The sequence below is a fragment of the Dicentrarchus labrax genome, unplaced genomic scaffold (genome assembly GCF_905237075.1).
Source record: "Dicentrarchus labrax unplaced genomic scaffold, dlabrax2021, whole genome shotgun sequence".
Lineage (NCBI taxonomy): Eukaryota > Metazoa > Chordata > Actinopteri > Moronidae > Dicentrarchus > Dicentrarchus labrax.
The window spans coordinates 12392412-12420069 of record NW_026136721.1 but is presented as its reverse complement, the minus strand read 5'-3'; the positions used below and the strand labels follow the sequence as shown (position 1 = coordinate 12420069).

The window sequence follows — 27658 nt, the reverse complement described above, 5'->3', positions numbered from 1 at the left end:
TGTCTTCATTGTCACATATAACCTCCAAAAAACATATTGCATAACGATTAGGTAACGCTGGAGGTATTAAAGCAATGATGTGTCTTCTAAAATTCAGCTGCTCCTCAGAAGACATGTCTTTTCGACATAAAAAAGAACAAATGTGAGTTTGAATGTATCCATAAGAGACAGTGTTGGCAATTTGCTCCTCTCCGTCTCTCAAGTGAAATTGAATTATAGATCAAGAACCCCTTGTGTGCACTAAAAACAGAAATCTCCAACTCAAACAAAGCCTGCTCCCTCTTCTGCTACGCCCATTTCTATCTGATCAGCACCATTCATTCCGCCACTTAGACAGGAATCTAATTAGACCAGAATATCAACATTAAAACACATATCTGCCCCCCCTCCTCTCTCTCTTTGTTTCTTTGCTCTTCCCTACAGCTGGTGAGAGTATGGTTTGTGGCTGCCCCTCCCCCAGCATTTGAACAAGCCAATAAGAGAGCACGTCAGCAAAATAACCCCCCCTCCACACACCATCCCTCTCTCCCTTACCACCCCATCCATTCCCAACCCCATCCCCCAGAGTCCTCTCTACACCCCATCCCCCTTTCCTACCACCCCTAACCCACTTACTCATCTTGCCTCCACCCTCCCACACACCCACGAGACTTCCCCACCCCTCTCTACTTTCTCACCCTTGCTTACCCTCCCTACTAACTGCTCCCCAGTCTTCTTCCCCCTTTCCTCTCACTCTGCTTCCCACTCACCCTTTTTCCTGGACACCCTTTCTTCAAACTCCCTCCCCTTCATTACACCCACTCGCCATTTTCCTTATCCCCATCTCTGCCGCTCCCCTTCCTTCCCCCACCTTTCTCCCCCCTCTCCTCTCTCTTCTGTGGCCTTATCTTATGAATATCGGTAGCACACTGGGTGAAAAATTGATCCTCCCCGCCTGTCTGTGGACGCTGCCACAGCGCATTAGCCTGCGTGTGAGTGTGTGTTATGTGTGTGTGTGTGGAGGCTTGCTGCTTGCGGGAGGGAGGGGAGGAGGAGTGAGGGAAGGAGGGTGGGAGGGATATTTGCATATCATCAAAGTAGGGAAAGGGAGTGTAATGAGGAGAGAATGTGTGTGTGTTGGGTGTTATGTGTGTATTAGGAGTGGTGTTGATGGGTTGGGGTTGAGTGTGTGTGAAATGAGAGAACAAGACCAAGGGAACAGTGTATGGGAGGTGAGATGGACTGGGATGGGTATAGGTGTGTGTGTGCAAGTGTGTGAGAGGTCAGACAGACAGACAGAGATCACATTAATTTTTCCCCCTCACATGCCATCCATCACCCCCCCACTCCAGACACATATGCATAGAATATCAACACTACACATTATTTACACCTATTTATGTCAGAAATGCTTCATATGAAGACAATATCCTTGACCTTTAACACAACAGTGATTAAATGTTTCCACAGAAAACACTACTGCCTTCTCTAGATTCACGAATTGCTGTGGGTAAAAAAGGATACACTGCCATACTCCATCACATTTTACTATACTTGTAAGAACACACGGAGCTCAGTCTGTCTGTGTAGGGATGGTGACACATGCACAAACCTGTTCTATCCGTGAGAAATGTGGCTCAGGTCACACAAGCAGACTCGCCTTCTTCTTTAGGCTTGATGGTTGAAACTGAATAAGGCTCATTTATTTCAGACGTGGGCTAAATAACCCTAATATCTTCTATATTTGTCACTCTTTATTTAATTTCTATCTCCCTATCTTGTTTTCCGGCGACTGTAAAGTGGTATGCAACTTTTGCAAACACAGCTATTACTTATTTTTAAAGCGAACTTGCGGCTCTAGAGGAAACAGCTGCAATGGGTAGGCTTGGTATTTGTAAATAAATAATTTAAAGCCCCCTTTTGCCTGCCTCTCTGCTATCTACGGCTTCTGATTTAACAGGAGACATAGTCGATTACCGACCCTGATCACATTCGTATTACTAGTAAACCCGTGGTTCAAAAGTGAAGTGAATGAAAGCAAACCGCAGTGAAACGCTTTTAAAAATGGTGCCGTCTTATTTTGTTCTCTGTGAATGTGCGGGGAAAGGTGTATGCTAAAAATAAAACTACAAACGCTGATAGTTTTCCGGTATCGATTGGGCAGGCCTGGTGAAATCCGACTTGAGCGTTGACGGTCTGTCACATTTCACGCTGACACCAAGCGAACAGTGGGCGCATACACACACACTCACATACACTCACACGCAGGGCTCACCATATTATCGACAGATCCGAGTCAGGAGTACAGTCGAGGAGAACACATTGAAGGTAAGTTATTTTTAAAAAAACAACTACTCAGAGCAGGAAAATTAGACCGGGTTTCAGCGGTAGACTCAGAGGCGGGGTCATTCTTTAAGATCGTGTTAATTTTAGCCGTGGTTCTTTCTTTGTAATTTTAGGTTGACCACTTTTTTATCTTTCTCTGTGCGCTTTGCTGTTTGCCTCTTTCCAGTTGGGAAGACCTTACCGGGTCACCCTAACTTAATGAAACCACAGCGAATAAGTTTTTCTTTTAAAGCGTTTTAGCTTTGTTACTATTAACCAGGGAATTTAAAGGGATTCGAGGCGTGGGTGGCTAGCTGACGGGATTTTTCTCTGTGTTGGTCGGCGGAGGAGGAGGGGTTGGTATGGCTTGCCAAGCTAGCGAACGACATTACGCAGACTGGCTAAACAAGTTTAAATGGTCGTTAAAGTGGACAAAGTTGCCTTAAACTCAATTTGGTGGTAAGTACGGTTATAAGAAAGCGGACGTGTACGCTAACACGGTTGTTGTACGATTAGAATAAACGCAATAACGTGTTTACCCCGGTATGCTATGCGCACGAACGTTAGCATGCCCCCCCCAACGTTAGCCTCCTGTGAGCTAGCGAGCCACGGCCGTACTCGGTGCTCTGACTGCGGCCCCGCTGCGGTTGTTGTGGACTAAACGGTGCCGGTGAGCCACGAGATTTAACGTTACTGTATTGTGGAAGTGGCTTCATATTTTAAAAAAAAATTAAGTTGCCACCCCCTGGCCACAGTTGTGTGTGTGTGTGTGTCTCCATAAACACGAGATATCGATAATATCCCGAATAGACCGACGTTGTTTTAGGCAGTAGTTGTTGAACCAGTTTGGGGAATCAAGCTGTGTTTAGTAACGTTACTTAGACAAACTTGAGGGGAAGTAAGTTACGACAACCATGCTTGTTAAACAAGCAGTGGCGGTTATCATTAAGTGTTTGTGTAAACAGTCAAAACACAGCGTGCCCCGTAGCTCAGTTTCCCTGTTAACCACTTTCCAACTTTGTATTTTTAAACAGTGACTAAAAGCTTCTTCTGTGAGAGGAAACGAGAGAAAAAAAACACAGAAAAAAAAGAAACAGAGGAAATCCCCCGAAAGGAAATGCCAATCGCAGCCGCTGGACAGCCAACGACTCAGGAGCCTAGAGTTTGCTCCCGGCTGCCCTCCACCCCGGAGCCTGTCCCTAAAGGGGCTGATTTATTCGACGAGGCGGGGGCGGCGGAGTCGGCGGAGCGAACAGAGTACGGGGGCGCAGAGGGGGGCAGAGGACTCGGGGGCTATAGTTACAGCCAGAGCGGCGCTAGGGGCTTTGTACAACCCGGATCCATCAACGGCTCTCCGCCGCAGTCCCCAGCCGCGTCCTCCTCCTTTCTCTTCCACCCCCTTCACCCCCACCAAATGGCCATGGAGCCCCCACGGACTCGATCGCGTTCTCGGTCTGGATATTACCAGCAGTATGGTGGTGGAAATGGCAATGGGATTACCGGCAGCGGAGTCATGGGATCTAACCATCACCACCACCATCCACACCACCACCCCCACCACCACCACCTTCAGCAGCAGCAACTACATCCACAGCAGCAGCTCGGTGCCGGTTGCGCACCACTTGGAGCTCACGGCAACCACTCGGAGAACCAGCCGCGAGCCCCAGGAAGTAACCCCTCTCCCGGCATTCAGAGGCTTTCTTCGGTTCCCGGAGCGCACCGCATCCCGGCGGCAGGTAAATGTCCCCACTTGTCATTGTCACTGACTGTGTATGTAGTAGTGTACCCTCTATCAGGATAATCGGAGGAATCACACATTTTATTCGACTTGTGAGCACGTTGAAGGCAAGTTGAAGCGATAAAAGTCGATGTGCTTAATACCCCGGGGAGGTTTTTACAGGCAAATACAGAGAAGGAGGGGACTGTCCTGGGGTTGGCATGACTAAAGTGTCGGTGCATGTGTGAACACATTTGTTGTATTCTAATTAGACAGGGTGTTTTATGTGCTTGGCACAGAGCTGCATTGTGAATGTGGTGCACAGTTAGTACATACAGTAGGTAAATGAACAGCAGCAGTCTTGGTGAAATGCTGTGCATACTTAGTTACCCACACTGTGTTTCTTAAGGCACTGTGGCATGTCCACTTTTAGTCAACTACACAAATATTGATGTAGCTAGGTAACAAGCCTTTCGGGGTGTACTGTACAGACTACTAATCTTTGCCTAAACTAGGCATGATCTATTCTCAAAGACTCTCACAGGTACACGTTGGCCCCATTTATGTGGTGTAGTGTTCAATTTAAGTACGATCTTGTATAGCTCACTGGGTCAATGGCACTAACAGGTTTGTTTTTATATACTAAAATCTACTAATCCCTCACTGGTGCAGTGCTTTGGATAATAGAATACAGCTAAATTACTAAATAGGATGTGTCATATTGTATGAAGGAGGATGGCCATGCATTCTGAAATAATAACAGGTAGGTAGGCGGTTTTCTATAGTGACTATCCAGGTAAGCTGTGCTTTGATATTTGTGCTTCACTGCAAAGCAAAACTTGTGTGCATGGACTGGTGCTGGGTGTAGAATACATGTGAGGGCACTCTCTCACAGCGAATGCAGTGCAGTGAACCACAGAACAGAGACAGCACAGCTAGAGTTTCACATTCAGCGGGGCTATGGGAAAGCTTTTCTTTCAGCACACCTAACAGGCTACTCAGGTCTCACAGTGCTTTGGGGAATATTTTATGAGTGGTAATTTCTTATTGAAACAAACTGAAAATCTAAAGGAAATCATTGATATAAAAAAAATACATGTCCTCATATTCTTTATAAACATTAAAACAGGGCTAAATGAAAGAAAGAGGTTTAAGGGGAATTTATATGGTTGCTCATCCAAAACCTTGCAATGAATGGTTTGGTCTGAAAATGAATCAAATTTTTATATTAAGGCACAACACAATACTCTGCCAGTCAAAATGATAACCATACAGTGCCCGGAGTCTGTATCTTTCTTGACTTCATATGTGTGTACATGAGAGACTGAGCCAATGTAGACTGGAATTACCTGTCTGAGAGAGTGAGGGTAAGAAAAACAACAACAAAAAACAGCTGAACACACATGAAGAAACAAAAGCCCTATAGGTTGTTGAGCTGTGTGGGTGTGTGGGTGTGTGTGTGTGTTATATGTCTAGTAGGCTTGCAGGGTTAGAAGAAAATCAAGCTCTGTTTGTGTATCTTGTGCTATTAAGAGTGACGAAGAAGAGCTAAGACAAAGGATTAAAAAATTCAGAAAAATACAGATCACTGAGCCAAGTCACTCTGCATTGCCTCAGAAGGTGAACCAGTCATCCTCAGAGATTATGGGTCTGCTGTGACCTACGACCCATACTCTGTCACAGAAGCTTGGCTATGACATGTAGGATAGCACAAATCAATGGATAGAATGACTGACTGTATTGTATTTCCATCCAAATGGATTTCGATCTAGAGGGAGAGGCACCAGCTAGAAATTCTATAGACACACACTCATTATTTGGATTCATTTAATTTAGACCTGAAATGCAAAGCACACAAAGGAGCAGTAATTTGGAAAAAATAATAAAGTGTGGTTGTAGTGTAGAATCAAAATGTTTCAACTTGGAGCTATGAAGCGCTTCCAAAGTAACAGTTGTTTTATTTTGGTATAAAAAATGTGCACCTTTTGTTATTTTTGAGTGCTATTTACATTGTTAATTTAGCCAGAGGAAGCCCTAGGGCTAATTTATACTTGAATATTCTCACACACAAGTGAAGCAGCTGGCTAGCTGGACCTTTCCCAACACTACACACCTTTTATTAGACCCTTTCCATTCCCAGAATGGACCCTGCTTGTTGGGAGAGAGTGAGAGACAAGAAGAGATACTTAGTCCATTCTTCCCATGCTAGTCACCTGCGTTGGGCATGAAAGCTAATGATATCCTGTACTCTTCAATCCCTCCCTCCTTCTCTTCTCCTTGTAGTCCATTCTAACTCTTTTGCCCCCCCCCCTTTGTGCCTTGTTCTTTCATGCTGGTTTTGTAGATTCTGTAGTGATCACATTTTTTTCTTACCTCCTTTTGACATTCTATCCCATGTACTGTTCACATGACTTTGCCTACTGTGGAAGGAAATTAACATGTGTTAGCAGGGGAAAAGACTCCTGAGAGCCCATGTCTGCAAAATTGAGACTCAAGGTGCAAAGGAGAAGCAGAGAAAATGTAGAAGTACTTAGGAAAAAGTGCCCACCAAATGCTTAAAACTGCTGCCAAATTGGTCCAAGTGGATAAAAACATGCTCTGTGGCAGCTGATATCCTATCCTGATTCTGACCCACCTCTGTCACAGCCTGTCCTCTTAGTCACATTCATTTCTCCCTCCCCTTTGGATCAGTCAACCCTTTCTGTACCCCTCCGGTCCATTTTCTCTGGCCTCCTCCCCCACATTTGTCTAATGGAGGGATCGTTTTAATGGACTGCCCAAAGCAGCAGAGGGGCAGACGCTGCTGCCACTCTACCTTTACCCCTCCACTCCACTCCTATCCTTTCCATCTTTCTGTCTACTACAGAAGTGGAAACATGCACTCTGTTTTAACTTTCCTTTGTCTTATTGCCCAGGCAACCCCCACCAGTTTGAATAGAAACTTTCACTTGGATTGACCAAATAGCAGGGGTTCCCTGCTTACTCAGTCACTCCAAATAAACAACAAAGCAGTCACTTTGGTCAGCAAGAGAACATCCTGGGGTTAGAGGACTGTGACTTTAAATTAGCTTTAAATCCAAGGGATAGGCTCGGCTCTGGTATGGAAAAACGATGTTGCTTCTAGGAGGGAGTGGGAGAGAGAATGTCAAAGGTCACTAAAAAGCCTTAAGTGAGGTCAATATATGGAGAGTAGAAGAGGGAGGCCAGTAAGTGCAAAAACTGAACTGGCAAAGAGAGGAGGAAGAGAGAGTCAGGCCAAAAACAAGTCGTGGGTTGGAATAGGGAGGTACAGGAGTTGATATAGGGTGGAAGTGCCGTGAATGAGGTTTCAGAAGGTCAGGTGCAGAGGGAGGATGAGGAAGGAAAGACAGAGATGATTAGACTGAAGCACAGGGGAAATGGCAAAAGCAGGATGTGAACAAGTTTCATGGAACGGGATGGACTGTGGAGAAGACACAAGCCGTCATGAGTATTATCGTAAGAACAGCAGGGAGAGGAAGCATGCCTTGCAGACAGCAGTTGAGTGTGCAGCTTAGGAGAAGGTTGTGGATTTGGTGACTGAAAAGATAAAGGGAAAAAAAGGATTGGCTGGAGGCAGATTGAGGCATGGTAGAGGGCAGGAGAGAAGGCTGGAGCCAAGACCAGAGGCAGTAAGTCTGAGTTTAGGTAAAGGTATGTGTGAGGAAGGCATGAATGAATGTTGAGTGATTTGGGGAAGGGAGGGAGGGGTTGTTTGCTTCTGCTGTTTGCATGTTAGCCTCCTGTCCTGTTGATATAACTGGGAATGTCCAGCGGATGTGGCTAGGTTGTGTCATGGGTGCAAATCTGTGGTTACCAAGTCCACTCGATGTAGTTCCAGAGTATGTCTTAAGGCAGCTGGGTTTGTGCTGTTTTGTAGCTCTCAGTCTCACTGACTGGACTAGAAACTTCATGTTACTCTTATATCATTATGTCAAAATGTACATCCTAGGTATCTATGGTGGGACTTCCATTAACCAAGTAATTAAGTTTTAAAGGACAAGTGTGTAAGATTTAGTGTCTATTGTTGTGGTTGCAGATTGCAACTCACTTGCGTCACCCTGCCCAAGCGCAAATAAGAAACTACGGTGGCCACACCACACACTTAAAAAGGCATCCTATCTAGTGTTCTTCTTCATCTTGGTTGGTCCTTTCTGGGCTACTGTAGAAACATGGCGGTTCAACATGGGGGAGGGGAGGCGATCCGCAGTGTCTGTAGATTAAAAACGTCTCATTCTTAAAAAAAAAAAATGTTTATGATACATTAATGAAAACATACTTAAGCATATTATTTTCCATTTCTACCAATAGATCCTCTTAAACAACTTGAAAAAATAAACCTGAAAGCCAGCTTAAAGATGAGTCAGTTCTCACTTGCCACGGATAGGAGTGATTTTTACCATTTCTTCGGCTCTCAGTTGTATTTTAACTTCCAGCTGCTTTTGAAGTAATTCTATGTCTCAACAGTTAGCATCTTCAGCTTTTGCTTGCTGTTTCAGCACAACCACTGTCTGTGTCCTTCCGTTATTTCCATCTCTTGTTGTCCTGTTTCTGCCTCTGTTTTAACTATTATGCAAATTGAGTTGGCACTGCACATATACATGGACTGAGCACCCCACTGCAAGTCTGTGTAGATGCTGATTTGAAGTAGTAAATAAGTTTTGTTTTGGTTGTTTTGTAGACTTTTATATTTATAAGAGAAAATCTTTTGTTTGTGGTATTTTGGCAAAACGAGCACACAGCATACTGACAATACAGACGGGGTGCAGAGGGGTTGAACATGCCGCAGGAATGCTTTGAGAAGTATGTAAACAAAAGTTTCTACAGGGTCTTAGATAATATTTTGGGTGGAATAAGTAGTTGTTTTTGTTGGAATGTAAATTAATGTAATTATTTAGCCATTGGCTCTATTTGGACTTAGACTAACACCTCTCAGTTTATGAAATTGTCATATGCTTTTTGCATTTCAAATCAGGCTTAAGATATTGTCTATGGAGCTTGCACATGTATTATTACTGTGGTATTATTACCTACTATGTATGCATTTGTTATTTTCACCCAAGAAATCAAATGTGTTGGTGTGCATGTCTTCTTGTTTTCAGATTTAATGATTTGAGTGTGCATGTTTGTGTGCCGTCACTATGGTATTTCCTACATCTAAATAAAGTGATACCTACCATTTTTGTTAGAATCTTACAGCCATATGGTAAAGTTTGGTTTAGTCACTTACTGAGGCAAAATTAAAGAATACCTAAGAACCCTAATTAAGAATAAATGATGAATGAATGAATTTCAGTTCAAAACTTGCCCATTTTCTATGTACTGCCATTGATTCTGGGCTATAATTTGTCCATCAAAGACACAGAACAAGTACATTTCTTACAAGCTATTTCCATTTAGTTGCTCAGAATGTCGTTTTAATGAGTTGATAGCTCGGTTTGTGGATATAGTGTTGAGATTTATGATGGAAGAAAAGAATTAAGACTGTCATCTCTCTCTGCCTTTCTGTCCATCACTTTTTCTCATCTAACACTCACTCTCAGCTGGCTTCTGTCTTTCATTGGGGGATAGGGAGGAGAAGGAGATTGTGAGGACATAAGGAGTGTGAAGGAGTGGTTTGCTCTGTCTGTGTTCATGTACCTCTGCTGACTGTGTATGTGCACATGCCTTGTTTAGTTGCTGCCTGGGTGGGTCAGTTAGTGGGAACAGGACTGTCAAAAAGACATGAAACTTAACTGCACTGAAGTTTAGAGAAGTGAAAGTGAGATCATGAGCAAAGGTAGATGGCACATAAACTATTGTATGTTCTGTGGGATGTAGAATTGGTTTTCAGACTTGAGATGAAGTGCAGGATGGAGGAGCAACCTCAAGGACTGCTGCAGTAACAGAACAGAAAGGAAGATAATGAGAAAGATAATGAGGAAGGAAAGAACAAAAAAAAAAAGATGGAGGAGGACAACGAAATGGGAGAGAGGAAGAATCATTCCCTTATTTTTATACGTATGTATGTACACACACACTTGCCACCAGGTCTGTGTGAAGCAGTGTTAGGCAGGTAATGGCTGGGCAGGCGTTACATGCACTCCTATTTTAAGCCTGTATGCCAGCTTGTTACTTGACTCTGCTTTGCGCCAGGGTGTGAAGTGTGCTGTGACATGTGTTCAGGAGGCGGGGTGATGTGAGAGGTGCGTTTATATTATGCGTGCATATGTGCGTTACACATATGCTCTGCTGATATTGTCTTTACTTCCTGTATGTTATGTAAATTCGCACAAGTTCTGCAGCAGTCAACAAGGTTTCTGTCCATTTTCCCCATTTGTTCCTGTTGAGCTGGTGATTTGTTAAGTAAGACTGTCACTTATCTATCATCTTATCTATCCAACAACCCTCTCCATTGACGCACTTTCGCGGGTCTTTCTCTGTTTTGACACGGGAAAGGAAGAGGTAGTTTAATAGAGAAAAGACTCGAAGAGAGAGGGTGATGGAGATCACGGGCAGAGATGGTGCGATCTCAGGAAAGCAAGGAAATGTGGATGCTGTTAGATAAAGCAGCAGGAATATATGGGAGAGAGACAGGCCGGCAGATAGGGAAATAGATCGGTGGCAGGGAGGGATGGTGATGAAGTGATGGAGAGTGTGAGGAGGAGGAGGATGTGCGAGGAGGGTGTCTGAGCTGAGTGTAGAGAGGGGGGGATGAGAAAGGGAGGGAGAGGTGGAGGAAATGGATAGAAATAGCTGATGCACTCTGAGGCTTACAGAAAATCAATAGCAGTCAAGAGGGGAAGCCACAACCCCCACCCTGCGCTCTCTCTCTCTTTCTCTCTCTCTCCTTCTATGACTGCTCCCTCACCCACTACTGCTCACTCCCCCTCCAGTTGTCTTCCTTGTGTTTTTTCCTCCACTCTTTATCTTCTCCCACCTCCCTTTCCCCTTTTCCTCCTCAGTGCTCTCACCCCTTTCATGTGCATTTCCAACCTTGTCCTCTTCCTCTGTACTGCCACTTTGCCTTCGTCTTGTCCCCCACATTCTCTCCCGCAGTCATTTCTCTCCTTCACGCCCCCTCTTCATCCTCACCTCCCATCACTGTTGTGCCGGCCTTGTCTTTCACCCTTTTTCCAAGACATCCTCTTTTCTTCTACAAGCTGCTGGTATGCTTCAGATGGAACAACGGGCATCATGGACTGGGAAGGTGTGGTTGGGTGTGAAAATTAAATTCAAAGGAATGGTTGAATGTGGTCTGAAAACTCTCACTTTTTGACATTGTTACTAAGCAAATTGACTGTTAATCTTTTTTCTACATTTGTATAATGCTCCACCTTTTACATTTAAACTCACACAGCAGGCAATGCTGATTGGGCAGCAGTGAATACAGTCTCTCTGTCTACGCTTGTATCCCTAACTTTGACACTTCTGTACAGGATTCAACTTTCATAGTCGAGATGGAGGATTGTGTTGTGCTATTTTTGTGCAGCTTGTACTTTACTATGTTTTTGTTTTTTTACTATTTTTTTAAGTAAACATATTTAATTTTGTCTGGTAATACAGAAGAAAAAAAAAGAAAGGACATAATTAAATAAAATTCTCAATCATGATGCAGTCTGTTGATTACTCTTGCAGTGATTAAAGTGTAGTGCCATCAAGTAGAAAATCTTTTTTTCTTCTTGCGAACCACAATAATATTTTTAATGTCAAAAGAAATGTTAAATCAAATGCACACTAATCTATCATTACCTATGCCTGCTTCCTGCTCACAATCACTCCCCCCTTGCATCTTATTCCAACTTTTCCAACATTTAGATAGTAGCAGTCTGGTGTAGTCAAAGCAATTTGCTTAAAGCATGTACACACCTTCTATGCTTGTTTTCTTCTCCACCATGCTTAGGAAAGAGATAAAAGTTCACTTTTTTCACTAAAAGTCTGTGTGAGAGAGAGAGAGACTGTTCATTCTGGCAGTTCTACTTCTTGTGTTCAAGCCTCATTGATGTGATGCACTGTGTCCGTTCTGCTTCCTGAGCTGGGCTGCTGTCTCAAGTTCCAGCTTTGTTATTTTTTTTTGGTCAACTCCAAAATTCGACTACACAAATGCACAAACAATAATAATGCATATAAATCTCCACGTTGATTCAGCAGTGGAGTAGTGACTCCTTTACTGTGTATATTACAAACAAGAAGACCTCGTGCTGCGCAGAATCCTTGACTGCACAAATAAAATCCTACATGAGACAATCTTTCATATGTAACATTATATTTTCAAGTGTATATTATTCATTAAATTGCTCATATTAGCATTTTCTAAAATTTCCTAGACGTAGGAGAAGAAATTGCCGTGTCCACACACATTAAAAATTCATAATGCAATCCTACTATTCAACTTTCCTTCAGGCCCTGTGTGTAGAAACTAAATGGAGTAACAGACTGCACACAGCTCAGTACACACTAACTGGACATGATGTCATCGAAACATTTTAAACCTGTTCTGTAGCCTCTGTATTGTGCTCTAGAGTGACTCCGACTGAATGACTCGTCTCTGACTCAATTTACCGGACTCTGACAATGTGCAAGTGAGACCATATTCGGGGTGGGAGCTGGATTTCTGCCTATTGTGATTGGTGAATGAGTGTCGTACAGAGGAGCGTCTTGCAGCCGGCGAGTCCCGTGAATGCTTCACGACTAGTCCATCCCAAATCATCTCGATGAAAATAGCCTTTTAGCCGATTTTCACTACACTAATGTTAGCTTTACTTACCTCAGCCCTTTCAATCCATTTATTTTGCCTGCTCTGGGGATTGGAGTATGAGAGGAAAAGCTTTTTTTTTAAGGATTGAGGAATTCAGTTGTGAAAACCTCACTCTGTCTGCCTCTTCTCTCTTTCTCTCTCTCCCCCCCTCTTCTTTTTGTTGTCAATCACAGCTTTTCTTCAAAGAGGGAGGCTGTGAGCAGGAAAAATCCCACAAACAAACAGCCGAGAGGTGAAAAATGCTGTTTTTTTTTTTTCTTTAAAAGGCTTTTTTGCATCCATTCCCTTATACTTTGGTGTAACGTAATGTAAAGGTAGCCTTGTCTGGAGTGCCCTTGGGAGTGCTTACCCTTGGTGTGTGTGTGTGTGTGTGTGTGTGTGTGTGTGTGTACCACTGCCACCATCTGTGGTGAGGACGTCCCCAGCTAAAAACGTGGCCATGGAAAAAGGGCAAAACAAAAGCCAGAATAAATAGAAAAGACAATAAAAAGATGAAAGGATTGTGGAAAAACAAAAGCGTAAAAGTCTTAGCTGTGATGCAAGCGGCGCTATCATCAGAAAGCTTCTCTAATCCAGGATTACTGTGTTTATTTTGTGTGTGTGTGCGTGTGTGCCCACCTCCATCTACTGCCTCTGATCTGAGACTACAACATATGGGTTTCAGTCACTTTTGTGCTGGACACACAGTCAGCAGCCCACCTCACAAACATGTTGTCATTGTTTTTGCTGTTGTGTATTAAATCCAAATTGCAAGAACAATAACAACAGGATTAAATGTACTGTGTGCAGATCAACAGGGGTCTCCCCACAATGCCTGGGTATAATGTTGCTATCAGTATCAACAAAAGGTTTTGCCAACATGTTTTGCATTTTGTATTGCAAAATAAAACACAACACAGTAGTAATTAATACACTATGTTGAGGTCTGTGTGTTTATACCAGAAACGCATTGGTTGGTGGTCCAAATGGAATTGTATTAACATGCATTTTATTAAGCCTGCCCCCAACTAAAGATTTTTGTAGTTGACTAGTAGTCGTTAGATAAAGCCAATAGTTGACTATTCGTTGCACATTTATATTAATTTAATTATTTAAATAAGTAGATTTTAAAAGCCACCTGTGACATGTTAGCAGAAAAAGTGGTAATGAATCTGAATGAACCAGCAAAGAGACTGAACATTTAGTTCATTTATTTCACCACAGTATCACACATGTAAAAATAACTCCAAAATAATTCCAACTATGAAGTTACTACAAAGGCTCTCCTCTCTCTCCGTTTCATTCCTCTCCTGTCCCTGCCTGAACCCACCGTGTCTTCATCCCCAAAGTCATAGTCCTGGTTGGAGCCGTTGAGGCCGTGAGCTGCTGGGTCCCCGCTTTCTACGCTAGTTATGCTTAAACCCCCCCTGTCCTTCGAGCTCCCAGTCCAGGTACAGTCAGCTACTAGGAGTAGGTGATTCACTGTGTTACAAAAGGTCTGCGTTGCAATAATCCCCTGATACTCACAAACAGAGTTTGGCATTGTTTTTGTTTTTCTGTGACTATCCATCTGATGAAAAGTAGGTCGACTAAGCCTACATTTTATTACATTGTTGACTAATTGTAGTGTGTGTTGTATCTAGTGGTGAATGGTCCTGTTTGAACTTTCCCATCTTTTCAGCAATTACCAATTTCATTGTTTACTCAATGCCTCTGTTTCGGACTTTTTGGGAAATTAGCTGTTGCGAGATATATAGTAACTATACTTTTTAAAAATCTGGGCCCATACAGATGTTTTTTTTGTTATTTATTTGCCCTTTTGTGCCAGGAAACAAAAAAATCTATGAAATCTGCTTTGTTGCAACTCTGACACACTTGTTGTGTCAGTGCTAGAAAACGGAAGTAATTATTTCTGAATCAGAAACATTTAACCAGCACAAAATTAATGCGACACAATCAACAAACATTGGCCACTGATATCGAATGCCATCTTATTTGCCGATTGGTTGATATCAGTCAACAAGGTGAATGTCGGCTGATACCAATGTTGTGAGATACACACACATACACACAATATATATATATATATATATATATATATATATATATATATATTTCTCCAAACAATGAATGAGTTAATGAAAATCAAATGTGTAATGGTAATGAAATGTAGAACATGTAGGAAGTGTAACATTTTATCAAAGTGTATGTAATAAGCAGCAGGCTTTACAGATTTAGGCCCATGTTGTCTCACTGTGTGACCTTGTTATATTCTGCTCTTACCCTTTCTGTGTAGGAGCCTCTGGCGGGTCCTACCACTGCCACCCAGACCATGCATATGGAGAAGAGAGTGATAAGGTAAGCCACATACACACACACCTTGAATGTACTTGTACTTATTTTCATACCAACATAAGAGTTACAGCTATATTTTTAAGTTTAAGTGAAACATTTATTTAAATGAAAAGTATTCACATGCATCTATTTTAAAATAACCCTTATCAGTGATTTGGCTGAAATAGCTAAATAAAAACTTTAAAGTGTATATATATATTTTTTTCTGTCTTTGTCAATGATGGAACTTGGGCTATTTTGTTTGAAACTTTAATGCAGAGAAGCACTTGCTGTTGTTTACTATGTCACTACTCAGACTCTTAATCATGTTTTGTGTAACACTATTACCTCCTTGAGAAACTCGAACACAGTTTGCAAATCGCAAGTCTGCTTTACATTTCACAAAGGCTGAAGTACGTTTAGTTTAGAGATCCTTCAGCAGCATAAGCAGCTGTGACAAGTCGCCCCTCCCAAGGATGGCGTAATGCAAAATATACTTTGTTTTTCTTTTCTTTCATTTGATTGAAATGACAATGTAGGAGCTGACCATGCTTTTCAGCAATCAGCTGATGGCCAGTTGTAGAAACTTTTTGTTTATCAGCTGATTACTGGATGATACATCCATGCACCCATGACACTCATATCTGCAATGTCTAGACTCAGCATGTTGTTTTTCTTTTCCATTGAGGGGGGCTTATTCTTTATTAGAAACTATAAACTTAAATTCACATGGGTAAAGAATTAACATCTTGTATATTTACTAACAGATTACTGATAATTCAATGCTGCTGTCTTAGTGAAGACAGTATTGAAAAAACACACTCATGTAGTTCATATAAGCATGATTTAAAACACACCAGAGTATACAAGTGTACTCCAGTAAATGATATTCATCATCACAAGCAAAGGCCTGAGTAAAAAGCAAGCAGATGAAGCAAAAAAAAAAAAACTGAAGGAGAAGATGGGAGGCAGGATGCTGAGGAAGGTGCTGCAGAAAGCTTGGAGGGAGAGACGGAAGGGAGGGGAGGCCAAAAACAGGGAGGGGGTATTGCTAATGATTTCACCTCCAGCTGTGGGGCTTGGTTAGAGTGAGAGAAGGGAAAGGAGGGGAAGGAGTGCGGGAGGGAGAGGGAGGAAGGGAGGAACAGTGGCAGAGGAAACAAAATGGGCTTTGAAATCTTGTTGATGGAAAGAAAATAAGTGGGGGAGGGAGAAGTGTTTGAGTGTTAGTGGGAGCATGTCTGCAAATATTAATGAATCTGTAAAAGCAAATGACCATATTTGCTCAGCGTGCACATTTCTAGGGGCATGAATGCTGGAGAAGAGAGACCTGGGCACAGTTGTGTAAGGTGTGTGTTTGCATGCACTCTGTGGGCCTCTCTTTATTTTGGTTCTCAGCAATGACAGCGAAACCACAACAGCTGCCGGCCAGAGTTAGTGTGTGTGCAAGTGGCTGCATGCATATCCCGAATGTGGACATAGTGAAATAGAACGTTGTATGGGTGTGTCTGTACTCGTGCTTCAGGATATCTGCCTAGCCTGGTGTGTGCACACACTGAATGTGGACACAGTGAAAGGAACGAAGTGTGTGTGTGTGGTCCCTACACTGTGAGCACTGCAGATTCTGCTGTAATATCAGCCATTCAGCAGCAGTTCACAATGTTTCTGGGCTGTGCTAGGAAGTCTGTGTCTGTCTGTCTGTGTGTGTGTGTGTACACAACAAACACTCTATTAGGCCACGTTAAGGAATATTGCTTTAGGATACACACACACACACACACACACACACACACACACACACACACACTCCTTTGTCTGACACTGTTCCCCTCCCACTAACACGGGTAGACAGGCCCATCAAACTTTCATACTAATGGGCAATAGTCTGCATGTGTTAAGACAGAGTGTATATTTGTGTGTGTGTGTGTGTCCTGTCTAAGAACTTCTTGTCTTGTCCCCTTAGATTTCAGGCCGGGGTCTCGGACAGACAGAGGAAAAAAGGGGGGCGGGAGCTAGAGGAAGAGGGGACTGTGGAGGGGTTCAGCTTATCTGATGGAAGGAGGGGGTGAGGAGGGGGTGAGGAGGGGTGAGGGGGGGTGGGGGGGACTGGGGAGTGTGTATAGAGGGAATATGTCAGGCTGAGGATCGAGGAGACTGGCTTAGATATGAAAATGGGCACAGTAGATGTCCCAAGGGTGTTGAAGCTAGGCTGGTAGAGAGGTTTTGGGGTGTCTGGTCGGAAGAGAGGGGGATGTTGAGAGGAACAGATATGTGGGGGTGGATCACTGGTGCCCTCAATCCTGTGTAGAAATGGGCAGAGATAGTGTGCCTTCCATGTCACTTTTGAAATAATCCATGGAAAAAGCTTCTTTCTTTTCTTTCTTTTTAACAAAGTGACACTGTATTATAGCATCATAAATTACTTTTATGTTTCATTTATTTTAAGGAATACGTAGAATTTGTCTTAGAATTACTGTGTTTGATAGCTTCGGTCAGTTAAAATTCCCAAGAACAGTATGTCTGCATTTTTGTTTTTCATATTTTGCATAAATTTACTTTCTAAAAGTAATTAAAAGTGCATCAGTAACAAACTTATCAGAATTGTCAAGTGAGACTTGTGGGAATGAACGGAAAACTGTTTTAGGCATTTCTTATGAATATGAAGCTAAACCAAATAGCCATGTCTATTATTTGAAAAATCAAACCCCTTTGCTACCACACAATTCAAAAGCTGACTATCAGAGAAATTATACTATGACTTCCCGAAAGAACAAGAGAACAAAATGTATCTTGAATTATGGTAAGGATGCATTTAGATATAATAGAGCTTTTAAGGGGTTGGGACAGGCTTGCTGATGCACCAGTTGTCTCGGACACAAATGTTCAGGCATGGTAATTTATACGGCTCATAAAGAACACGGGCAGACACAGACAGATGCACTCAAAATCATGGTGTGTAACCTTTCTACGACCTAAATTTGTTCTGTCATTTAGGGTTTGGTGTACCCTGAGGCTCCACCAAGCTTCACCTCTCTTTCATCTCTGCCTGTCTTATGCACAAATTCCATCTCTACTGCTCTTTTCTTTCCATTGCCCTCCCTTCTTTCTAGCCCTCTCCTGTCATGTAGTCCAATCTGTTGAAGTCTAAATGAAGTCATTGTTATTGTTTGTCTCTCCCATAAGCTGGTCCTGCTCAGGTCACATCCAGTGCTAGTGAGTAATAGAGCCCTGAATGTGTATACAGTGTGTTTGGTCCTGTAGTCAAAATACATTTTGTTCAGGTTTGTTAGAACAGCAGACTCTGCCTCTAAAGAGCTTCAGAAGGTATTGTTCTTTATAGGCTGTAGAACTCAAACAGTGGCAGCTGCCCATGTGTGAATGTGAATTTGCGCATGTCTGCAGGCGTTTCCATAACTGTGTGTGTTTCTGCAGCCTGCTCTCCAGCTGTTTCCTGTTAGCTATCACACTGCTCTCAAGGTGTGTGTGTGTGTGTGTGTGTGTGTGTGTGTGTGTGTGTGTGTGTGTGTGTGTGTGTGTGTGTGTGTGTGTGTGTGTGTGTGTGTGTGTGTGTGTGTGTGTGTGTGTGTGTGTGTGTGTGTGTGTGTGTGTGTGTGTGTGTGTGTGTGTGTGTGTGTGTGTGTGTGTGTGTGTGTGTGTGAAAAGTCACAGCCGCTGAGTCATTTTTATCACACTTTAACAACGTGTCTCTCCCACGAAGAGGGAAGGTGGAAGCAGGGATCATGTAAGTAGAGGAGGGGGAAAAGTGTTGAGATGGTAACTATGAGAAAGTGTGTGTGTGTATATGTGTTTTCTCGTAAAGAACCGGTGTGTTCTTCAGAGCACAACTAAGGTCTGCGTAAGGGAGAATGACTAAGAACTGACACATAAGCGTGTGTGTTCTTGCCTCGCCAAGTGAGAGAGTCACTGCCTGACTGTAAGTGATGTGACTCACAGATGAGTTGAGTATATGATAACTCCTTACTCAGTCTGAACATTGATGACTTCATGTTCAGCTATGTCACAGTTTTTGTGTGGATCACTGACTTTTTGCATCCCTATGAGAAAGAATTTTCAAGCTATCCAGTTGAGGGTGTGTATGTATGACTCGCGCATGGGCCTGTGAGTGCTTGTTGTGCGTTTGCATTTCCTCACTCCAAGAGGAAGTGACTTTCAACCCTCAGGGCCTCTGAGCGCTGGTGGTGTAATATGCTCTCTTTCACACACACATGCACACAAATGCATAAAAGTACACACACACACACACACACACACACACACACACACACACACACACACACTGGGTCATACAGGAAATGCCACGAGTCACAAAGGAACTTAGTGTCTGTGCAGTAGTATGGATTGTAGGCTAGAGGGACTGTAAAGCATGGTGAAATTGATTTGATTCGAGTGGTATGGGTCACTAACCACAATACCCATCCTCTCTCCCACTCTCCTTTTCTTTCCACTTTTTCCTCCTCCATTTTCCACCCCTCCCTCTGCAGAGTGAAGAAAGCCCCAGTCCAAAGCGCCAGAGGCTGTCCAGTCAGTCTGTCTTGGAACAGCTAACCTCATCCGCCCCCCCACCGTCCACCCCATCTCCCCCCATCCGGCCCTGGGAGTCAGCACCCCCAAGTCGGAGACAACCTCACCCCCACACACACTACCACCAGGAGAGATGCCTCACTCCTGCTCGGCACAGACGCAGGTGATGTGTTTTCTTGATTTCTACGACCAAGTTTCACTGTGATAAGTTAAATGAGGGTCCCAAATGTAAAACTTTCCCTCTTTCCACCTGTAGCCCGCCAGCAAGGCGTCAGCGCGGCCGTCTCTCCAGACCCACCCGTCACTTGCCTCCCCATCACCACCCCACCAGCCAAGGTCCCACACCTCGCCTGTCGCCATCCGAGCTCCAGGATGAAAACTACCACCGCAACCTCCATGCCTCCACACACCAGACATACCCAACGCACACACCCAGCGCCTATGGTCAGCCTCCCACAGCTGGGGGAGGGGGGGCAGGTTTGGAGGAGCCCCGAGCTTTCCACCCCCCCACCTTGTCGCCACGACTATTGCACCCGGCTGCCCACCACCATCACCATCACCATCATCATCAGCAACAGCATCATGCGACGCAACAGCAGCAAGGAGCCATGGTCATGGACTTGCATGAACAGGTTGGTCTGCCAATACTTTCAGTTTACATGTGAGGCCACTAGGAGACATTGCGTGTGTGTGTGAGAGGCTGCATATTAACTGTGCTATGTTTTCTCCCCAGCTGCAGCAAGCCAGTGTACCAGTCTCATACACAGTGACCCCAGTCCCTCCACACGGTCTCGCAGCACCTTTGTGTAGCAGCCAGCACCTACCCCCTACCTGTTCTTCACAACAACAAGTCCCCGCCTGCAGCGTGGTCTTCAGCACTGGACAACACTACCACCCGGTGAGACGAACACAGCAGTGTACAGTTTGTAGGAGTGTGTGTGGGTTTGTTTGTTAATAAGAGAAGTACACTTTGTGCTGTACAGCCTCTCAAATGGCTCAACCTAAGAAAAAGCAAAGTACTCAAAAGGAAAATGCGTAAAAAGTAGCAAAGACCATGCAGGTCATTTTCCTGTTTGAAGGAGATTTTTTATCTTCCTAGTCTTGGCTGCCACCTTGTGGCAAGACTTGGCTCATTGCAATCACCACAGAGAAAACTTGCATTTAAAACATTTCTCTCTCTTCTTGTTCACCCTGTGCCAGATGCTACAGGCATGTTCAATGCAACATCTGCCAGTGCCCTATGCCTTCCCCTCGCTGCTGTCCAGTGACCCTCAGTTCCTGCTTCCCCATCCACCCCACCTCTCTCATCACCCAGCCCACCTCCCCACACCCGGACAGTTCCTGCCTTTCCAGACACAACAGCCACGATCGGTATGTGAATGATTTCAGTTTTTTATAGTTTAACTGGTATTTATCCTATTGTAACTTGCATCAATACAAGAATTTTGGTATACCTAAAAGAAGCCATTAATATTTGACAAGTTGTAGTAAGTTTAGTAGTAGTTGTGTTTCCTAGTTATAGAGTAATGTGTTTATTCTCTCTAAGGTTTTGTTTTTGTTATTATACATTGTTAATCAATGAAATTACTTTCATTCCATCATTGAGCAATTAAAAAAAATGAAGACACCAAACACAGATGTCACTGTTAAAATCTGCTGTCCAGATTTTGCTTCAGTGTCCTCCAGAATTACTTGGCATCTTTGGCCCAGTTAGTGTCCCACCCTAACACTTGTTATGCATTTGTCACATTCTGTAACCAAGTGTGTTTCTTCTCAGCCCTTACAGAGGATCGAAAATGAGGTTGACATTCTGGGAGAGCAGCTTTCAGTTGGTGGGGGCTTCAGCTACGCCCACCATCACCACCACCATCACCACCAGCCTCCCTCCACCCTGCCGCCATCCACACCACTCCAGTTCCTCTCACACCATGACCCCCTGTCGCAGGAGCTTTTTACAGTGGTAAATTACATAACATCTTCATCATGTGTTTGGATTATAATATACGGCTATTAAAATAATGCTTTTATTCTTGGTATAAACATTGATTTTCTCTGTCATATCTCTCACAGCCCTATCCCCACTTTATGCCTCGCCGATTCACAAGCCGGCGGTACCGCTCTCAGCAGGCTGTACCCCCATCCCCCTACCACCCCAGCTTCCTGCCTTACTTCCTGTAAGTGTTTTTCACTTCTTTGAGTTCATGTTGGAATTGTACAGGTGAATTTGCGTCAGATTTGAGTGTGCCTCAGAGACATAACAAATACTGTCTACTAAACTTTCTGTGCTTTGTCTTCAACCACCTACAGGTCTATGCTTCCTGTGCCCCCAAATGTGGCCCCCACTATCAGTCTAGAGCTGGATGTAGACGATGGAGAGGTGGAGAACTATGAGGTAGGACCAACTGCTGCCTTCAACGTTCAGCCAAGAATAATGTTATCCCATGATACACAGTAGGATTTAATTTAGATGTCCTGTTTGCATTGTCCTCTAAACTTTGCCTTTCTGTGTGAATCCTTCAGGCCCTGTTGAACCTTGCAGAACGTCTAGGAGAGGCCAAGCCCCGTGGTCTAACTAAAGCAGATATAGAACAGCTTCCATCATACAGGTTCAACCCCAACAACCACCAGTCTGAGCAAACACTGTGAGTATCATTATGCTCTTATAAATCTAGGTGTTGTGAGGAATTTGCCTTGTGGGTGAATGTAGGTTTTGAGGCGCTATGAGTTTGTACAAGATTCTGTTTTAAATGGCACCCACTTTGCTTTGTCTTACAGGTGTGTGGTGTGTATGTGTGACTTTGAGTCCCGCCAGCTCCTGAGGGTCTTGCCCTGTAATCACGAGTTCCATGCCAAGTGTGTAGACAAGTGGCTTAAGGTGAGTAAAGACATTCAGCTCTTTGACTAAATGTAAATTCATCAACTGTTTTCCACTAAGCCTGGTCAAGCATAGTGACAATAGTTAGACCTTTTGGTGAAGTACTGTTGATGAGCAAACAGCTAACACACTAGCCAGCCGGGAACATGTTAGCGCTAGTCCGTCACAATTTTGGGAGGAAAAAAAAGATCTGTGCTAATGAGCTTCCTAACTGACAGCTCGCTAACAGGACAATAACTTAACACAATTTTTTTCAAAAGATGTATTTATACAACTGACTCCTGTCTCTGTCTCCAAACTATTCTTCTCTTTGTGGAGTAGTTTTCACTCTGACGTGTTATATAATCTGTGATAGCTCCCTCTGTTTTCAACTCCCCAGCCTGTAAAAGGTCAGCACTGTCCAGATTGCTATTGGTAAACAGTATAGTTATATATTAGTGTGCTGTTGGTCAACGTTGTGAAATTTGCATTTCAAAGTTCACAGAATTGGAAGTTTAAATTTGTGCGTATTTAATCTCGATTGCTGCGATTCCATTGCAATTAATGGATTTTCCACAAAATGTCACTATTTTAAATGCTGGTGTGCCCTGACCTTTTAATTGTTTGAGTGTATGCATATATTGATCTTTTAGTATACATTTCCCGTTAACCCTCATCTTCATATTTTTCATTCCTTCCAGGCTAACAGAACCTGTCCCATCTGTCGAGCTGATGCTTCTGAGGTCCAGCGGGATTCTGAGTGACGTCATCAACACCGAACACCCACAATCCCTGACTACCTTTTGGATGCACCAACTGATCAGTGAACTTCTCCCCCTCTATCATAAACCTCCGCTCACACATAACTGGGACCAGTGCTCCTTATTCCTTAACCCCTTTATCCCCCAGGACACTGAACAGTAATTCTCACCTGGGATCAGCAACTTCCTACTGACTCCTGCTCACTTTATTGCTGGACTTCCTAGGCCTTCTGTTTTGGACTACTACACCCCTACTACTCTGCCTTCTGCCCATGGTTACTCCTTACTACGAATGGCCTTTGAAACACATACACCCAGTGTCATGTGCAGGTGCACATATATAAGTGTATTTTTTTAAACTTGTTATGAGCCCTTCCAAACTGAGGCGACCTGTTCAGTCCTCTAGGTGATGGACAGAGAAAAAGACTCATGTATAGTTGTACTAACAAACATTTAGGGAGAATTGGCAGTCCAAAGATTATGATAATGTCATTGTTGTTATTATTCTGGTCATAATTAAGCATCCACATCTTGGCTTACAGAGACTCATTTTTACTAGACTTATTATAATTGCAGTTGAACAGTGTCAGTCCATTTTAATTTCTGTTTATAATGTTTATTCTTGCATTCCTTGGCGTGAGAGCAGTCTGTATGGGGTGAAACAAAGATACTGTACACTGTGAGTCAAAGAGTGAGCTACTTTGGAACAGTGAAAAATATACTTTATTTTCTCTATACGTGTCTGTGTGCCTGTGCGTGTGCCTGTGCGTGTGTGTGTTAATCCTGTGGTATTTATACAGTTCATGTGGTACAACGCATTGACTTCGACAATACTGTTGTTTTCACTATACTTCAGATAGATTTAGACTCACTGGAGGTTGAAGGTAAACTCAGACCTACCCAAGTGTAGGACCAGGAACACCTCCAGGGAAGCAACAACAATGCTTTTGTGTCATGTCATCACGCTCTACACTCTTGACTCCACCACTCCATGTCTGCCCATCTTCCTTGCTCTCGTTACAAATTAGTAAAGGCTGGAGGCTTTTGAAATACTTTTTTTTGATACTGTACGTCCTATCCTTAAAAAGACGGATCATGACTATTTAAATCTTTCTTGACATATCCACTAAGCTCTCCCCCAGGGGACATTATGTGAATACAGTTGAATCTTACATAGCTGACAAGGTGGATGCAAAACATTCATTAAAAATCTCGCCAAAACATTCATACATGCTCAGTTTACTAGCTTTCTTATGGGAATGAGGCCTTTAAAAACATGTGTCTATATATGTTCAGGTACCCAAGCAGCTTTGTGTAAGCGTTGGTAGATACAGATGCAATGTTTTCTCCATCACTGACAAGGAACAAGTTTGAAGGGCCAGAAGGTCACAGCTAAATCTACTGTTTCACCACACGGTGGATTTCACACTTGAGCACTTTAATACGTAGATTTAAGACCTACACCCTCTTTTCATTCTGAACAAACCACTGATCAGTTTCCCACAGTCCATGTGTGTATGAGAACAAACGTTTGAATGCATTAAAAATGTATAAATGTACTCCATGTCAACGCACCTTACAGTATCCCAATATGTCAGTTCCTTTTTATATTCTTCTCACTGCACATCTTTTTATTTCCAGAGGTTTGGGGGTTCTGTTTCTTAAAAAATACTCTATCTCTGTAAGGCCTATGTCAGCATGTGATAATGTAACTCCGAGATGTTCACCTCGTGCACAGAGCAGGCTTTCTAATGTAATTTATCACTATTTATCACAATTGGTGTTTTGTGTCAAGATGACAACCTAGCATAGGCCTTATAGAGATTAGAGACAAAAGTTTGGTGTGGAACGTTCAGCCAGGCACCTGCAGTGTCTTACATCTGAGATGCCTTTTACAAAGCTTAATTTTCTCTGGGTACAAACTTGTATCTATCACCACATCACACCAATACATTTTACAAAACCAACAGTGTATAATTCATAATTTCTGAGAAAAAAAAAAAACTGTTCTCCATCGTTGTCATTGTATAAAGTCATGTAATATTCATGGGAATGGAGGAAAATTATATTTTGTCATCTTTTTTTCTTTTGGGGTCAAAGGTCATATTTGTGACTGTATGCATCCATTTTGTGTCTTAGGATTGTTTTATGTTGGACAGATTTTTTTTGTTGCTTGGTACACTAGCAATTACCTCAGTCCCACTATTTATGTCTTCAGAAAATGGCGCAACCAGTATGATTAGTGCTTATAAAATTTTTTTTTGCTAATCTTTTCCATGCAAGTTGTTGGGTTGTTTGAATATTTTTCCTTTTAAACTCTATGAAACTGTCATTAAAATGGTGTCATAGTAGTTTCATTATGTATTATATCTGTAACCAAAATCATTTGAAGGCCTGTTATGATGATAATGAAATTTTTAACAAACATTTGTACATTTTGTATGAGAGTTATTACTAGTAATACTTTATTAAGTAGTGCAATGATTTTTTTAATCCCTTACCCCGTCTTTTGGATTTCAAAAGCTGGTTCAATAATAAATGTATAACATCCTCTTCTAAAACATTGTGTTTTCCAGTTATTGTTTCCTCACCTCCTCCTTTGCTGTTCAGTTTCTACAAATCTAATTCTTGACTTAAAAAATGTCTTCTCCACTGAGGCGTTTAACACGGATGAATCATGTGTTTTAAGTCCATTTGGTGGCAGTGTAGTTCTGTTATCCAAGAGGCATATTCTTACACATACAGCAGCTTCTGACCCTAGTGACATTTATTTGCTTGGTGCAAAATCCTTCATTTGTTACTTTTCTTTTCAACCTGTTAAAATCAAGTGCTGACAACAATTTGGCAATTTGACAATTTTCTATGCATTTTTGTTTGAGTTTAATAGATCTAATGTCATTTAAATACTTAAGTCAGAAGAAGAGGAGTATTGTGCTAATCTACTACGGGGAAAGCTGTTCTCTGCGGAGAGAGATTTATTTATTAATTAGAAACGCCACATGTCGGTTGCTTTGTGGACAAAAATCTGTGTTTTGGGACCAAACAGCATGGTGATTTTGCACTTTAAATATAAAAACTGATTGGTTGGTTGATTGATTCTATCCTCAACTATTGTCTACTTCAAGAAATCAATGAAATGTATTCATCATTATACAACAATTCAATTTCAATTCAATTTTATTTGTATAGCGCCAATTCATGACAGAAGTTATCTCAGGACACTTTTCAAATAGAGCAGGTCTAGATCATACTCCTTATAAAATTAGAGACCCAACAGTTCCCACCATGATCAAGCACAAGGCTGTATAACAAAATTAAAGTTTTCATGCTACACACATCAAAAAAGATAATCAAATTGATAAAATAACATAAAAAAATTCTGAAGAAATTGCAGGTGTGAATGCTCACTGCTGAAAGGCTAACACTAAACTGAATTGCTGGCTTTAATTTGTGTGAAGTACTGGAAGGAGTTCTCTAGTTGGACAAGTGGGAAAGAGTCTAATTACTATGAATGGGACTAAAAAGTTGAATAAATTCCATAATATCTTCCAAGATGATTGAATTTAAGATATGAAGTACTTGAGTGTCAGCCTGCCTGTCTCTCTCTCTCTCTATCCGACTGCCTGCTTGCCTGCCTGTCAAACTGTGTTAATTAAGTTATCTCAATTAGCTGTGTGCTCCCAACTGCAATTGAAGGTTGCCATGGTGATGGTATCTGCTCAGTGAGTCCTGGGTCAGAGGCTTCATTTCATAGAGATCTTAGCTGAGGCGCACCTCTCATGATTATGCTTCTAGCGCCCAGACTGTAACTCCAATGACCTAAATGGGGATATTATGCAAAAAAGAGATGAGTGTGTGTGTGTGTGTGTGTGTGTGTGTGTGTGTGTGTGTGTGTGTGTGTGTGTGTGTGTGTGTGTGTGTGTGTGTGTAGGGTCAAAAATGTGACCAAATGAGCAGCAGGTAGAAATTAAGTTTGTGTTTGCACTTAAAAAGGCTGTTAATGTGGCCGTTGGCTGGGACTCCTGTTGGTTGGAAGTTTATAAAGACAAAAGTCTGTTTCTTTCTGTAGTGACATGTCTATGACTGGCACAAATGTTGCTACATTTTGATGCAAATGATGTATATGAACTAAAAACTGGATGTGAGAGCCTGGTGAAGACCAGATTTATAGATGATTTGTTCCAGAGTCGATTGGCTTCCCTCTAGTGATGATGTTACCCACTCAATTCACACTAATGAAAAAGTCTCAGAAGGGCTGAAATTTTCAGGAATTTTAAACTGCGACTGAGTGAAGAGTATAAAAGATATGAAATAGCTAAATTAATGTGACAAAGTCCTATTTGCCGTGGACGTTTTTAAATTTGAATGGATTTTGATGTATGAATGCGAGGGAAGAGATTGAAGATGTGGAT

General features: G+C 42.5%; 2 protein-coding genes across 2 annotated transcripts in view; both read left to right on the top strand.

Annotated features, from left to right (window-relative positions):
- Positions 1-27658, top strand: part of LOC127354529 (neuronal acetylcholine receptor subunit beta-2-like) — a 141386-nt gene that overhangs the window by 82604 nt on the left and 31124 nt on the right. The gene's annotated exons all lie outside the window — the stretch shown is intronic.
- On the top strand, positions 2154-25807 carry rnf38 (ring finger protein 38). Its single transcript, XM_051384480.1, has 13 exons — positions 2154-2307; positions 3339-4040; positions 15052-15113; positions 19592-19794; positions 19888-20263; positions 20365-20529; positions 20832-21002; positions 21409-21591; positions 21702-21805; positions 21939-22023; positions 22152-22273; positions 22407-22506; positions 23187-25807. The coding sequence occupies exons 2-13, from the start codon at positions 3422-3424 to the stop codon at positions 23247-23249; spliced, it is 2253 nt and encodes a 750-aa protein (XP_051240440.1). The 5' UTR covers positions 2154-2307; positions 3339-3421; the 3' UTR covers positions 23250-25807.